The 15,916-nt window shown below is 41.5% G+C and overlaps 1 protein-coding gene across 7 annotated transcripts; it reads right to left on the bottom strand.

Annotated features, from left to right (window-relative positions):
* Window positions 1–1,553: 1,553 nt before the first annotated feature.
* CIPC (CLOCK interacting pacemaker) lies at window positions 1,554–13,909 on the bottom strand. Of its 7 annotated transcripts, none has more exons than XM_074868474.1 (5): window positions 13,719–13,909; window positions 12,244–12,331; window positions 10,612–10,786; window positions 9,535–9,704; window positions 1,554–5,974 (listed from the first exon to the last, which is right to left on the bottom strand). In XM_074868474.1, exons 3-5 carry the CDS (start codon window positions 10,736–10,738, stop codon window positions 5,096–5,098), a joined length of 1,176 nt encoding a protein of 391 aa, XP_074724575.1. In that variant the 5' UTR covers window positions 10,739–10,786; window positions 12,244–12,331; window positions 13,719–13,909; the 3' UTR covers window positions 1,554–5,095. The 7 variants fall into 7 exon arrangements, with proteins under 7 accessions (XP_074724575.1, XP_074724579.1, XP_074724580.1 ...); XM_074868478.1 differs by having other exon boundaries at window positions 13,790–13,909; XM_074868479.1 differs by lacking the exon at window positions 13,719–13,909 and adding an exon at window positions 13,276–13,693.
* Window positions 13,910–15,916: the final 2,007 nt, after the last annotated feature.

Here is a 15,916-nt window from a genome sequence, read left to right as displayed (position 1 = left end):
ACAACTCCAGTGTGGGGTCCCTCCCACAGGAGAAGTCCTCCATGAACTTTTCTGACATGAGTGCTTCCTAAGGGCTGCAGCTCTTCACCAGCAGTGAACTGCCCCAGCACAGGCTTCCCTCTGAGTCCCAGCACTCTCTGGGCGCAGCCACCTGCTCCGGCACGGGGCCCTCCACCAGCTGCAGGTGGGCATCTGCTCTGACACACCTCCCCCACTCCTTTTTCTCTGACCTTGGTGTTTTCATAGGTATTTCTGTCACTCCTACCTCCCTTCTCAGGTTCTCCTTCTTAAATATATTATCACAGAGGTGCAGCCACCATTGCTAATTGGCTCGGCCCTGGCCAGAGGTGGGTCCGACTTGGAGCTGGGGGAGCTTTGAGAAGCTTCTCACAGGGGCCACTGCTATAGCCCCTTCCCTGCTACCAATCGCCCCCGCCACACACAAACCCAACACAGAAGCATCACCTAGATACATAAGAGTGTAAAACTGTGTGGGTAGGGACCCACCTTTCTGTCCCAGGAGTTACAAGAACAAAAGCACTAACAGCACACTGTGTTCAACCTAGTGGACAGCAGAAATTCTGCATGCCAGGAGATTCCTCAGCCCAAGCCTGTGGGGGTACAGCAATTCACCTTTTTGGCCTCAATGAAATAAAGGTGAAACAGGCCTGACAGCCTGCAGATGGACTTCATCATGTAAAGAAAAAGCTAGCCCAAAGAAACACAGAAACATTAAAATTTCCTGCTTGAATTGTACCCATACCTTTTATAAATACAAAATTTGCAAACACTCTGAGTTTCCAGTCTCAGGGAACAAAATTACTTCAATTGATAGCACTCCTTTTTGGATGTAAAGTAATGAGATTCAAGTTATTGCCTTGTCTGGTGCCAAGTAAGAACTTTAACCAGAATCTCTTACACCTTAGGACAGGATCTCATGCCACAAGGCTGCTGGATGTTCTGGGCATAACTGCCTAGTTCTCACTCTGTCATCTCTGAACACAGAAAAGAGTGAGTAAAAATGGCGACATTTTGAAAAATGTGTTTTAGTGAAAAGCTGGTATACAGATTTAGTTGAAGAATGTTCTTCAAGAGAGGGAGTAAAATTATTCACTCAAGTAATTCTTTCAGTAGCCAGGATCCTTACTTCACAATTTAGAACTTCTGCATAGCCGGCTGACAGGATTAAGATGCAGTGTAGGAGTTCACCCTGCACAGACGGTGAGCATAATGTACAGTCATCACACAGAGATAACAGTTCAAAGATGGAAAAATCCTTCCAGGTTGTTCATGACAGATCTATGGCAATGGTCACCCACGACAATATATTTTTAGAGTTCTGTACAGCCCCCTTTTACTCATGCTCCTCCCAAAGACCCTTTAATTCATACATACTGTTACAGCTCACATGACTCTGAAGAGAGATACATCATAGTATCACTTTTGGTTCTGCACTTTCCCACATGGGCAACATGCTGTTGTGGAGCTGTATGTAAAGCACACTTTGGAACCAAGGACTTTACAGTTTAACAGCATTAAAATAACCCACAAACTTTTCAAGTATATACTTTATTTCATTCATATTTCACAGTCTGTTTCTGTAAAGTTTTAGCAAAAAGGTCATGTTCTATAACAGAGTTCTTAGGCTACTGTATTCAGAGCTGGCAACGGACTTCGAAAGTACAGAAAATGTTTACATTCCAACTAGAGCAGTAGAATTTCAAAAATACATAGTAAAAGTAATCAAAAATACCAACATTTATTAAAACTTAATAGAAAAACAGCAGTCTGTCCAACCCATGAAGCTACCCCTCCTGCTAGTTGTCAGCAGCAACTGAAGCCCCAGCAGGCCATCTGATTGACTTTTTAGACTGGGACAGCTGTCTTCAGCTAACTTGCTAATACAAAGCCTTGCTGCTTCAAAGGTCAAAAAACACTGTAAAGTTCATTGCTTACAGGTTTCGAATCAGAGAGGTTAACGTTTCTGCTCAAATCTACTGGACCACTTCCAGATTCTGCCCAGAATCAGGACCTATTTTGGTACTGATGTAATCAACTAATTTTCTCAACACAGTTCCAAGCTATTAAATTGCAGCCAAGAAAGGAAAGCCCTTACTGTTTAAAGGTTTATCAGGGCTTCCAGGAATAAAGGCAGCCAAGAGAAACTGAACAGAATGGGACTTGATGACCTATGTATCATTAGGGCCTTCAACATCCTTTTTTTAATAGATGTTGCATCAAGATTTGCAGTTATCTAGGGACATGGTTACTAAGGCACCCCAGATTTACATATAATAGCTCCAGAGTGGATTTTTCTAGTTCAGCAAATACTATTTAAGTCTGGACTGATGCCTAGTAGGAGATTTCTAACCAGCTGCTGGACTTTATTCATAGATCTATTGAATATGTGTTTATACAAATTACACCAGCTGAAAGGCCCATCAGCTATAAGCACACCCACTTCAGCCCACCCTCGGTGCTGTCAGGGAAAAAAATACATGTGGTACTGTGTGGACTATGAGAGATTTCTATCAGCTAGAGTCTAAGTCAGAAGGTATTACCCTGCAAGGCCAATTTTTCCTTCATTTTACTCTATCAGAGCAGTGGAAACAGGATGGCAAAGAGGTCATCAGTAGACTCACTTTTTCTTGTCTCAAACAGCTGGGACTGGACATTTTTTCTGACTTCCTTTCATCTCTAGATAGCTTGAGTCCATCATCTTGTTTTCTGGGACAAACCCTTCTTAAAAATATATATATTCTGAACTTCAAATTCTCCTCTTTATTTGAGAGGTAGAATAAGAATTTTAGGAAAAGCAGGAAAGATATCCTATGAATTTTCTCACACCTCACCTCTAGGCCTATTACAAGTTCCCCAGTCAATGGAACTGCCTCCTACTGCCTCCTCTCCTTCCTGAAGGAAGCTCAGAAGAAAAAAGCTTATCTTTCAGGATTCTTTCACAAATGGCCTAAGCTACCATCACATCTGTCCTACCAAATGTCATTCAATGCAGATATCACACTGATTCCAAAAGAGCTAGATTGGATATGTCCTATGTTATTACCCTGTACTGTGCTGCCTTCCTGCCTTCTGGGTTTGCTGGTTAAGTTTTGGTATTGCTGTGCTGCGAGTTATGAGACATCCTAGTATGCACAATTATAGCAGGTATATTAAAAAAAAACCCCACATGACAGAACACAGTCTATGAACAATTTGCTTTTAATCAATTGCCACATACTGCACTAGTCTTCCGCAGATGGGCAGGATACCACAAAAGGCATGGCTACTAGTTTGCATACAGCTCCACCAGGGTGAATCCTGCCACAGAATTTCTCTCTAGGCCTATGGCTAGTACAAATATGACTTGAATTTCTCCTCTTTGTGAGGCATGTACAGCATTTCTTTTCATCAGTATAAAAAGGGGAAACCCCTCACAATTTTTCTAAAGCACATATTTGAGGAAGAATACAAAAGCCTTCTCTGCAGTCTTCTGCAATATTGATTCCCAGAGGCATCAGAAAATGAAAAGGTCTAATCACAAATTAGCAAGACATCCACTCTGTTTTCAAGTTTCTTTTTTTTTTAGAATCTGAAATAGATGACAGAAGTGATCAAAGCATCAAAATACTCAGTCACCTAGAATGCACAACTTTTTGAAAACATTGTCATGCAGAAAGGAATTTATCATAAACAATCCAGATACCTTAACATTCTTAGACAAAGCCATTCTTAGTTCTCTACACAGACTGCCTCTGAAAAAAACCCTTCAGATTGGAGGGAGTCACATAGCTAAGTGTCTAGATAAAATGAAATTAAATAAATGCCTGTAGAACAGCTTTTGTAACAGGACTACTGTGAATCTCTACCAGTAAGGCCTGATATCTCACGCACACGGTGGTGTTAGCTATATCTCAAGGCAAACAGGCTAGGAATGATATAAATTTGGAGGAAAAATGTTTTGGGGTCTGGTGGGTTTTTTTAAAAGTTCAAACTCAGATAAAATTTTTTAGGGAGATTATCCAAGCTGACATATCTTTTTTTTTTTCCCCCCCCTCCTCCTCCCCCCTTCTCTAGGTACATTCATCTGATTTCTCTAAATAGAAAAGAGAGGGAAGGACTTTTTTCACTACAGGCCAGTATGCTCCTTTTCCTTTCACCTCTTCTTTTTTTATACTTAGCAATGTGATTTTGCAGAAAAAAAGGAGTTTAGGCTTGTAAACTAAAAAATATCAAATAATATGCAACTAGTCTTGCCAAATTAATCCTGGTGAATTAATATCTTCCTTGTACTGTTTTCAAAAAAAGTCACTGCAGTCTTTAATAACAATGTTTAATCTGTTAGCTACCAAGAAAACCCAAAGCCACTTGCCTTGTACACTTGTTAGCCATTAATAAATATGGCTTAGGAACAAACACTTCCAGTACAAGCCTTGTGATTTTCACTCAGCTGTACAGACGAAAATCAAAAGTATATTCATCAAAACACATCATTTCACTTGGGTCCTAAGACACTCATCACTTTGACCAAAAACTGTAATGAATATAGAACGCTGCTTCAGCACAAGCAGATCTCCACTAATTCAAACACATTAAAACCCCAAAGTAAGACTCTGCTACAATGAAGGACAGCAACAGTCTAAAGATACCACCCCACCAAAGTAGGTTTCCTCTCCTCACACCAACTCCCATCATCTACTTGCAACTGATGATGGCCTAATATTGGGGCCTGTTCTGCTGTTCCATTCTCAAAATTGACTATCTGAAGATGGGAATAGGCAGATGCTTGATTGCAGAATACTGCAAATGATCATCTTTTCACTGCAAGAATGGAAACATGCCAGCCCAGCACATCCAAGCTTCTGGAGTCCAAGGAAGTACACATAGTTAGCATGGGGTTCAAGGTCACACTGATGTAGTAAGTGCCCATTCTGTCAATTCCCTACCATGCTATTCCAGTCCACAACTGGCTCTGAAGACAAGTTGTTAACGGCATGCCACTTCGCAAGTCCTGGACTCAGAAAATGCTCAAGTAAAAGCTTGAGACAGGAAATAGGAGGCACAGAAATAACCTGACCAACAGCTATGTACCATTTTACTACATGTTGGGATAAGTAGGGTCTTCAAGGTTTCTATCAGCTTTATCAGATCCTGCTAGAGATGCTTCTAGCTCTGCCCACGACTGTGGAGCATTGTTCTTTATTGCCTCTATGAAAAGCTGTGTTTGGTGCTTCAGCCGGTCCAGCTCAGCCTGAGTCACCTGGTTCTGATGAATGAGCTCCTTGGTTTTTAAAGTGATCTCCAGCAATCCCGACCTGCGTAGCACGACGAGTGTATTCTGAAAGCGCCTGCATTTGCTTTGTTGTTGCAAAAGCAGCTCAGGAGTAGTGCAGATCTCTTCTGGTATCAATGGGGGGCTCCACACTGCAGACTGCATCGTAGCCTGTGCTGCACTCTCGCTCTCATGAGGGGTGCACTTTGTTGCCTGCAGAGTTCCAAAAGGCAAAAGGGGAGTCAAACCTGGCACTTTCTGAGTGTCACTGGAAACACGATGAAAACCAGGAAGAGCTGACAGTTTTCCACTTGTCACCAGAGTTGAAGAACTTTGCTGGTGAGAATCCTGAGGGGTCTTAAAGCTAACTGGTAGGTGGGCAAAAGGACTAGTAGGCAAGCCTGTGCTCCTCGACACAGGAGAAATTTCCATCTTGGGTGCTTCTGTACAGAATCGTTTATGGCAACTGGTTTCCTGACGTTCTTCTAGATCAAAGGAGTGATCTCTTTTGCAGGGCTGTGGTGCTATTTTGGGATAAGAATTCAGGATGGGCAGGTAATTAGTGGAGTCATTTCTTTTTTTCCCAACAGGGTGAGGGTTAATAGGAGGTGGGATTGATGGACGAAGAAACACTAGCTGTGGCTGAGCTGGAATCACTTCAAAGGATGGCTGCACAGTCCAAGACTGGAGCTGCGATGAACTCCCCTGAGAAGCACAAACGGGGAAAAAAACAGAAGTCTTACAACAATATTGTAGAAGAGGATCAAAAAACCTTAAACAAAACAGGTGGACTGTGCTGTTTCTCCATATTTGATATACACTGTCCAATTAATACATTCTGAACAGTTTTCCATCAAACTCATCCTCCTTTCTCTGACAACAGAGCATAGCACTAGACTCAAAGTCGTAATCCATAATCCTTTTACTACAGAATATCCAATACATTTAAAACCAATTAAATCTGAATTTATACATGCCTTCCTAAATGAGAATTACAGTGCACGCTTATATTGTACAATGCTCATGTAAAAGTTCGATGCAGACTTAGGATTGAACAAGTGTACAGGAAAGTTGAAAAATAATTAAGCATTGTGATTATGAAATACTTTACAAAAGTCAAAGAAAGACTGCACAGACATTTTAGGAACAATTCAGACTCCTCTGTTGAAAGGCAGCAACTGTAGTCTTGTCAATTCTATTCTTATAGCAAGCTTTTGATATGGTGATTTAAAATAGATGACAGCTGTTCAGTAAGTCTTGCAATCTTAAGTACAATACACAGTTTCAATAAATTTAAAACCATGAAGTAGAAAAAAAAAATGCTGAATATCAACTAACGCAAGGAAAAAAGGCCTGTTGTAAGCCCAGAGCAGTTTAACTCCATACCTGTGGTGAAATAGTGCACAATGATAAACTTTAAAAGCATTGTATTTCAAGAAAAATGCCCAAGTTTTTACTCCCTCCTACAAGCCATATTCTGCAATATAGGGGAATACATTGATTTTTACAAGACACTACCTCTTCCTCCTCCAATACACTACTATGGATCTTCACAAGATCTCCTGGCCAAAAAGCATGCCTGCTTTTCTCCAAACATATCAAATGGTCTAGTAAGAGATACTATTTCTTTCTGAAGGAAAAATCTCACTACTTAATATATTTAAGACATCACCACTACAATTATACTAATATACTGTCAACTGATTTTCCAGCTCCTTACAACTTGGAACACTACTGGCAGGCCTGCTGAAGGCACAGTTTTTAGGTAGTGCAAATATATTTTATTAGTTTTGGTACAGTTCAGAGTCACCTGAAATCCATCTCCTCTCCCCCAGTCTCATAAAAGTTAAACTGGCAAATGCTAACATGCTTTGCTGAAGTCCATTCACCCAGTAAAGGACATGGACTTGTCAAAAGTGGGTATTACCCACCAATTAGGAGACTAAGACTTGGAGATGAGTTTCAATTACCTACTCTGACACAGAATTTCTTTGATTCAGTAGGCAAGATGCTCATGGAATAGGGGTACAGAATAACTACCTGTAAAAAAATAAATATTACTACCTTATCACAGAAGAAAGGACAAACACATTCAAAAGAAAAGTATCTGGAGATGTTAGGAGAGAGGAAATATGTAAATACCACAGCTATAGACACACAGAGGACAGAACATGCAGCCTTAAGGAGCAAGGTTTTGGGGTCAGAAGTTGTCATTTACTGCACAATTATACAGTACCTAGCACAACAGAGCCCCAAAATCATTGAGATCAAAAGAGCTGTGGTAACTGTTTATCTTGTTCTTGTTTTTTTCCTATCTCTGTTATCTACTTTCTCCTCCTTTCCACTCATGTTACATTCTGCTTTTGTTCTCACATCCAAAATCTCATTTTTAGTAGAGAAGGACATATTTATTTTACTAATTCTGTGAAGCGGTTTTCTGGGGTTTTTTTAAAATTAAAGTTTACATCCTACATGCATGTGTCACTTGTCTAAATCCCACTTATTATGGACTTTTATAAGACTTACAGAAACCTTGCCACAAGCAGCACTGTGTTTCAGAGAATTAATCCCTGCTTGAGTTTTTTTCTTTAGTAACATTACTGCTAGCTGTTTACACTCTGAAATTGGGACAGCAGGTAACCATCACTGCACAGGATGATCACAGTGGTTCTAAGACAGAAGGATGATGCTGACTGAAATTGAAACTGGAACAAACAAACAGCAGTAACTGGATGCTGCTTTTTTTTTGGCCAGTAAGCCCAACTGAGCACTGTGTTGAAAAGACCATTTTAAAAAGATGACCAGCATGACTATCTGAGGTAACTAGACATAATGGAAAGAAGCAGAAAGACACTTCATGACTATTCTGACCTAGACTTGTTGCTTTTGTTTATTGCAGCAAACATTTTTCAATTTAACATTATCCTCCTTAACTGTACATAATTAGACTTAGATATTATAACACAGTGCTCAAGAGAACTGAATCTTGTAATTTTATCTACCTCCAACTCTTCCTCCCCTTTTAAAAAAAACTACCTTTTTTTTTATTTTAAAAAATATTTATATATATTTTTTATATCTATCTATCTAAAAGCTACTTATTATTAGCTACTTCTAACTGTTTGCAACACAACGTGGAGTTTAACATTAGACTACCACTGCAGTCAGTGTTTAATTTTTGAGCTCTGGGACAAAGGCTATCAACCTTTGGTGAAGCTTGCCTACTTGCTCCCTACTATATGAAAACTTCAGTTTTGTTTAGACAGTATTTTGTCCACACATTGAGGAACATGACTATAAAATAAAATTGCTTCCTGTCAAGATAAAGCACAATGCTCAGAGATCAGTACCATCTCACCCACAAATACATAATCTGCCAAATACTAAGAAAACTTGTAGCTGTGTTAGCACTGATACATAGTATTCGAATTTAATAGGTTTTGCTTGTTGTCATAACAGATTGAGTAGAAAAAGAATTGGGATCTATATTCCTTTTTCCCCTTCTCACTATATTCTCAGAAGTATGCTAACAAAAAATGCTGAAGAACTTTTGTGCTGCTCAGAAAATATGAGTGAATACAGAGCAAGAGGTCTAATAATATGGCAGTACTTTGAATTTGGAGCTCTCATATCTTCTGTTACAATGTAAAACTTAGGAGTCTCACAGATGTGCTAGAGGAACATATAACAAGATACTCGAGGACAGAAATAGGGAATATAATTGTTGCAATGTGAGCAATCACATACTGTTAAGAGAAACAATTGTTAAAGTAAAAAATACCACAGCTAATTTCAGATAGGGATTTAATTTTTTCATTTATAACATTCTGGATTAGTGTTTCCTGTTGCATATAAAGCACTTCTAGGACCTAAAAACCAGGTAGAAAAACCTATCATCATATTTTACAATCCTTACAGAATGAAAAAGAAAATATCATCTTTCAAAAGGAAAAACCTCACCTTTTTTTTTTTGTTTGTTTGATTTTGGTGCTATTTACAAAACATTCTTAAAGATCTATTTTTGGGGGGATATCTTTGAGACAAAGAGGTTTAGTAGATGTAGCAGAGCTTGTCCATTTCACATTTTTTAATATCTCAGTGATTCTAGCAGCCCCTTAAAAGAACAGGCTATCACAATAGAACTTTTCAAGTTACTTTCTGGACTGCAACAACTTTGTAAAATCTTTTTGAAAGGAAATATACTAAATAAAAAAAAAACACTTTAAGAAGATGCAATATTTCTCAATGTATTATTTCTTCCCTACCTGCTTAACTAACACATTTTTCATTACAACCATAGGAGAAAGCGCAGGAAAGGAGTTGCTTGTGGTCATTGGGCATGGCCAAGGTCCATCTTCTGCGTTCCAACACAACGCATTCAGCACGTCCTCCGAGTCAGTCTGCTCCATAGCACTCAAGCACTCTGAACTTCCATCTGCCAGATGTAGAATTCAGCTGTTAGTCATTTCACATGCAGCATGCTTGCTACCTCCTTTCAGTTCTACTATTCTGCTTCCTTTCAACCAAGCCACCAAGAACAGTAAAGTTTAGTTCTGGAATACCAATAAAATTAGACCTGTTGTGACAGCTGTCAAATAGCCTTTAATAAAAGGCTTTATATTTCAGGCCAGTTCTCATGCAGCTGCTGTCTTCCGAAAATCTATTACTTTTTGTTCTTTTTTATTTAGTCTCCAAGAGATTGTGCACTATCATGAAGACTGCTCTAAACCTGGTGCAGTGAAGAACTATGGTCTCCAGCACTGCCCCAGCCGTAGTCTGCGCTGCAGGCATTTGGTGTCTTGAAATCTTCTATCTACAAACCCAAAAAGGCACGTATCTCTCAAAAGCATTTTTTTTTTTCTTTTAAAGGCCATCTCTGCACAGTTTTGTGGAGTATTAAAATGGCATACCATATCTACATTTTACTGATAACAATTATTCTACGGTTTATCAGGCTCTACTGACAATCTGGTTGAATCATAAGAGACATTAGATGGCATAATCCAACAGTTCATTCATCACTGCAAAGAACAAAAAGTAATTTTGCCATCCCCACTTCTAGATGCTGAAGTCTGAGATTCTTCCTTTCTTTATTAGGCACATTGTAAATTCTCGTGCCATTCAAATTCACAGGATGAACTCTTCACAACTACAGAAAGCTCCACTCCAAAAGTTTGCTGGTAGGATGACTGTAGGTGCAAGCGTCTTGCATACAATGGCCCTCCCAGCTAATAAGAAACAAATTGTAAGGAGCTAGAGTCAGATTTGTCACACATCACCAATAAAAGCAAAGTCTGAGCAAGAGAACACACAAAAAAAGGTAATGCTGGGGTTTTCTAAACCTGAATATCCGGAGTCCTTGTCAGATTCAGCTGCCGCCATGCTGAAGTGATGGTTCAAGCTCTTCATCTCCATCACTTTGCCCAGTAGTTCCTTGAGGGTCTCAATAGATGACTGTTTTGTCTCCATGCTTCCATAGTGCTGCAGGCAGTTTTTAACACCTTTTCCATAGAGGAACTACAAAAATAGTTAAGAACAAAAAGGGACTTTCTCTGAATCTACAGAAAGTTCCATTGGTATAAGACAAGGAAGGAGGCCATGTTCATCCTCATGGAAATCTGATTATCAAAGGTTTGCTGTATCTGTTAAGTGATCTGTACATTTCTATTAAACTCCCAGCTTCACATTTGCTATGTTTATTACACATTTAAGTTGGCAAAGGCTTGCCAATAACACCACAGTTTATTTCTTGCAAAACTGTCTAAACGATGCACGTTTAATAACACATTACAGAGTAGAAAAGATAGGCAACAATTCTTTGCATCAACTGACATGTTACTTTGTAGAATCTTCTGGACTAAAGTTTCCACCTGCCTTAGGCTGATTTTTTATGTTTCAGGAAAGTTTCCATGATCCAATCCTTCAGTCCCCTGCACCAACTACAAGAGAGTATCATACTAGGCTGTTGAGTCCTTTAGGGTAGGTTAAAAGATGCCAAAAAACCTAACACATAGGAAGGAAGAAAATCATTGAAGCAGAAATATAGTACAAGTTTTTACTTTTAAAAATTTCTTTATTTTTTACTACTGCCGTGAATGTCACCAATGAATCAAAGATATTTTAGAAGTATTGAAGACATCAATGCAGTTGAAGGGGCAGAATGCACCTGTCTCATTCACCTCCTTTCTTCAGTGGCTGAGCAAGTTGTACAGAGCACAGGTCAGCCAACTTTACTGAATTACCTGAAGTAGAATCATTTCATACTTAAAATTACTGAGTAAAGCACACAGTAGATTCATCTGGAGAGCACAGTGCATAAGTAATTTCTAAGTCTGTTATGAATTCTGTTGGACAAGGTAATATTCCTTACTGTACACACAAAACTTGGAAAATAGGAATGCATTTTCTTGATCTGCTAAAAATGTAATGCCCAATTCTACGAAGTTCAGCAACACAGGTAACCAAGATAAAATAGCAGATACAAAGTATATGGTTGTTATCTGTAATTAAATCAATACCCCTCTGAGTCAAGTGGAATAGTTGCATATCTCTTTTTACACTGCCAGTGAGCTACTTGGAGACTTTCAGAACAGAAATATCTCAAATTATTCAAGGAATGAAACGCAGATAGAAAACTAATGTATTAGACATGTTTCTCCACCCAAAAAAAAGGCCAACTAACAGCTAAAGGCTATTCACAAACAACTTTTTTTTCAAGAATTAAAAATTACTCAGGCCATATTTATCTTACAAAAACTTAGCTATCTCAGGGACTGAATCCCAAAACAAGTCAGCTGTGCTGGGTAAAGCCCATATAACAAATATAGCTGAACCTGCAAAACTGTGGTTTTCTTAATACAGTCTGTTTCTGTCTCAAGAGAAAAGTACGCCATCAGAGAATAGAAAGTATGGGATCAGAGAACATGCTGGGACTAAAGAAATCCATACTGCTAAAAGTGGAACACATACTATACCTGCAGTGCACTCCTAGAGACACAGCCTTAGAAATGCCCTCTTCTTCCCACACCCAGAATGAGAACACTGGAAGGCTGAAACTAAAAGCTACGAAAATCAGAAAAATGTATAGTTACATTATGGCCTCCCATACTACATACTTGTCAAAACCTTCAGCTACTTCCTGAGGGTAGGCAGACTCTAGTAAGACAAAGTTTCTGCTTCTCTTAAAGGAGGTAGCTGAGAGTTTGGCTAACAGAAAAATGACTGGATGAAGCGCAGAAATTACATCTAATATTATCTGTAGAAATTATTTTCCTATAAAGCAACCCTCTGAACTTATGTCTCATGTTAGAGCTCTATACTTTAATTACAAATACAGGAACTCAGTAGTCTGCATCATAGTCAGGCCAGCTGTACATTAATGGCAGTATCTGGTGCAAGCTACTTCAAATGACACTGCAGCTGACATTCTGGAATAATCTACCCCAAAAGGCAAGTTTCTTCTTAAGGTCCTGACAGCTGTTTGTTAGAATTCTGCTCCAAGATCTTTGAGCCTTGGCACCTCCAGTAATGAATTCTATATGTTAGATAAGAGTGCCAAGATGGTAGGGTGACTGTATAACTACAAGAAAGACAGAATAATGGTCAGCAGAAGAGAATTTCCTCAGTGGCTATTTGCATAATTTTTACTTTCTATCTTCGGTCACACCTGCTGACCTGCTAACAGGTATGGAGCAAACATAACTACGTAAGAGCAACCTAGATGCTATCCCTGGAATGGAAGATGAGGTTTAAGTTCCGATTGCTGCTTTTGCTACACAGCCCTTTCCAAAACAAATTTATTTTTTAAGGAAATTATATGTATTGATGCTAATCTTCAAAAAAGCAGAACTAGAAACAGAAGGAGGGCTAGAAATGAGTAAAATAAGAACACGCCACTGCTAGCCTTGCATCAAGGGAAGCTTTGGGAAGCACTGGCACATCTTCCTCTCCTCCCTTATGCAAAAAAACCCCAACAATAACAAAATCACAACCGAAAGTAAACAAACCAGAAGCGCCACGCTCCGGAGACTTGGATCCCTCCTGCCCCCCGCGGGCCAGCGACGCCCCCCCGCCCGGCAGGTGCTCCGCCGCGCACCGGCAGGAAGCGCCGGGCGCCAACCCCGAGTCCCAGGGTCCCTCCCGCCGCCACGGCAAGAGCTAACCCCCGCCGGCCGCCTTCCTGGCGCTTCGCCCACACGCCAGGCACGGGCGGCGGGGCGCCCCGGAGCTCTGCCCGCCCGGGCGGGGTGCGCTCGCAGCGGGCCCGGCGTGAGGAGAGGCTCCCACACAGGCGGGCCGAGCCACCGGCTGTCCCCACGTCGAGGCGAAGCAGAGCTCAGCGACGGCCGAGAGTCCTCAGACTCCACAACTACACCACTCCCTCACGGCCACCTTCCCCCCGCGCCGCGCCGGGCCGGGCCGGGCTGGGCCGCGCCGGGCCACCCCTCACCTGGGTGCGGGCCACCACAGCTCTGACCCCGCTGAGCCGCGCATGCGCGACACCGACCACAGAGCACGAACCTCCGCACTGCCTAGACAAGCCCCCCCGGAAGAGGAAAGTTGCCCGCCAGACGCCCCCGGCGTACACGCGCACAGCGACGCTGCTCGCGCCGGCCCGCGGGCTCCGCGCGGGCTGGGGGCGGGGTGGCCGCAGCGCGCGTGCGCAGGGCCCGTGCGGCAGTTGTTGCCTGTCCGCGTGCCGCGCGGGGCGGCGGCTTGACGTGGCGCCGTGGTGGCTCGACATGGCGTCGTGGTGGCCGGGGCCAGCCTACCTCGGAGGGAGCGGAGGCGGCAGGGCAGGGGCCGCTCGGGCTCCGTACAGGAGTCCCTACCATAGGCCCTCGAGGGCAGTGGAGGTTGGGGTGGGAACGGGCAGCTCTAGATTCGCAAGCGGCCATGGATGCACACAGGGTCTGTCAGGGGGAGGGACCTGCCAGCTTCTTGGTTTTAAAAGGCTTCTGGAGACCCGTCCCACCACAACTGTCAGGGACATGGCAGAAAGGAGCATGTTCACTGAAAAATGGTGTGGGTACCTCCTGTTGGCCTTACACCACGTGGCCGGGCAGGTGTGCGAGGGCTTGAAACTGTTCAGTGTCGGGCCTGGACTTCTGAGGGAATCAGGTTGATTAGAGCCAGGAGTTTGGGATGCTGCTGGACTTCGCAAATACTGTACCAAAGATTACAATTTCTACAGAGGAGTTTAGACTTTTGTAGAGCCTCTCTCATTCCAAGAATGAGGAAAGTGAAAACAGAAACATTGAGAGCCACTTAGAAAATGAGGAAAGCAGCACCAAAATGGTCCAAAAGCTTTAAACCTGTCTCAAGGACAGAAACATGGCAAAAGGAGGAGCTGCCATGAGTAAAGGATGCCATTATTCTATGTGATTGGTAAATCTGAGATAGTGAATGAAATACGTGGATTTGCTTTCCATGAACTCCATATAAACCAAGAGCAAATAAGTAGGAGGAAGTGAATCCTCAGGTTCAATGAATACAACTAGAATAGCTATTCTTGTTCTGAGAACTGTATGAACACTATCAGCACCCTGGAAGTCTGTCAATATTTTGCGTTTGGACACGAAAGCCATTTCATTAGAGAAAACTGAAAAGGCTGTGAGGAAGGGCTGAGCAAAGACACTGTGAATTCCCCAAATAGAAATGGATGAAAGAACCTGAAACATGCTGATTAAAAAGATCAACATGATTCCCAAGTGAAAAAGAGAAGGACCTTTAATCTCAGTGTAGTCTCGTAAATAACCTGTCAAATGCAAAACAAAAATGTCCAGGATTATGTGAAATAACAGTGTCATTTTGAAAATACGACACAGATCGGATTCCAGTCCTACTAATCTGAAATGCTGTGAGGGAACGCTAGTGACACATATTCCTAGGATGTATTTTTGAGTATTTAAATACCAGAGTTGGCGCTGAGTTACATCTAAACAGTATTGCGAGATGTGTGATCTCTAGATCATGGATTTGGATCCCTTGCTGTTCAGAAGATCTGGGTTCTGAGGAAAAGCATGCTGAGAATGCCATTGCATCATGGTATTTGCTCAGGGATGGTCCTTGTTGCCTTATCCCCAGAAACAACCCCTACTGATCTCCACAGAGTCCAGATTTCTCAGGATATGGGGTATGTGTGGGTGCTCACTGAAAGCAGCTCATCAGAGAGTGACCAATCTGTATTTGGGATGGACAACTTGCCGTTCAGTTCAGGTGATTCAGAACAGATTTGGAATGTGTGATACTAGGCCTTCATCCAAGGGGTGGCAGGTAGGAGAACTGAAATACTGTACTGTTTAATAGAGAAGTTTTCTTGGATAGTCAAGGTAAACCTCTGTTTTAAGTAAACTAAATCTTATCACCTGAATTCTCCCTGCTCCAAAGTATGCCTTTTTTGTGGTTTTAATAATCTTTCTGTCATCATCCCTTCTCTCCCATTTCCTTTCATTTGATTCTTCATTGATACAAGGTCTCATTTAATGTGTGCTTTCAGGTATTACTGTTAGTGGCAACAGGATGTTTTCCTTTTTGCATGAGTTGTACTGTGGTTTGTTTGTTTATCCTAAAGGTGAGCATTTTGGCAAATAAGTATTAGCTTTTTGTTCACTTCCCTGTTTATTCTGGTCATACAGCAGAAGAAGA

Source organism: Strix uralensis, chromosome 4, assembly GCF_047716275.1.
Source record: "Strix uralensis isolate ZFMK-TIS-50842 chromosome 4, bStrUra1, whole genome shotgun sequence".
Lineage (NCBI taxonomy): Eukaryota > Metazoa > Chordata > Aves > Strigiformes > Strigidae > Strix > Strix uralensis.
Note: the sequence above shows the minus strand (reverse complement) of the source record. Positions and strands in the feature narration are given on the sequence as shown.

What these genes read in the sequence shown, in the direction of transcription:
- CIPC (XM_074868474.1), bottom strand. Translation starts at nt 10,738, where the DNA reads ATGGAGACAAAACAGTCATCTATTGAGACCCTCAAGGAACTACTGGGC. An exon ending in CAAGGACTCCGGATATTCAG is followed by an intron (nt 9,705 to 10,611) that starts GTTTAGAAAACC and finishes TACATCTGGCAG; the next exon opens with ATGGAAGTTCAGAGTGCTTG. An exon ending in AAAATGTGTTAGTTAAGCAG is followed by an intron (nt 5,975 to 9,534) that starts GTAGGGAAGAAA and finishes TGTGCTTCTCAG; the next exon opens with GGGAGTTCATCGCAGCTCCA.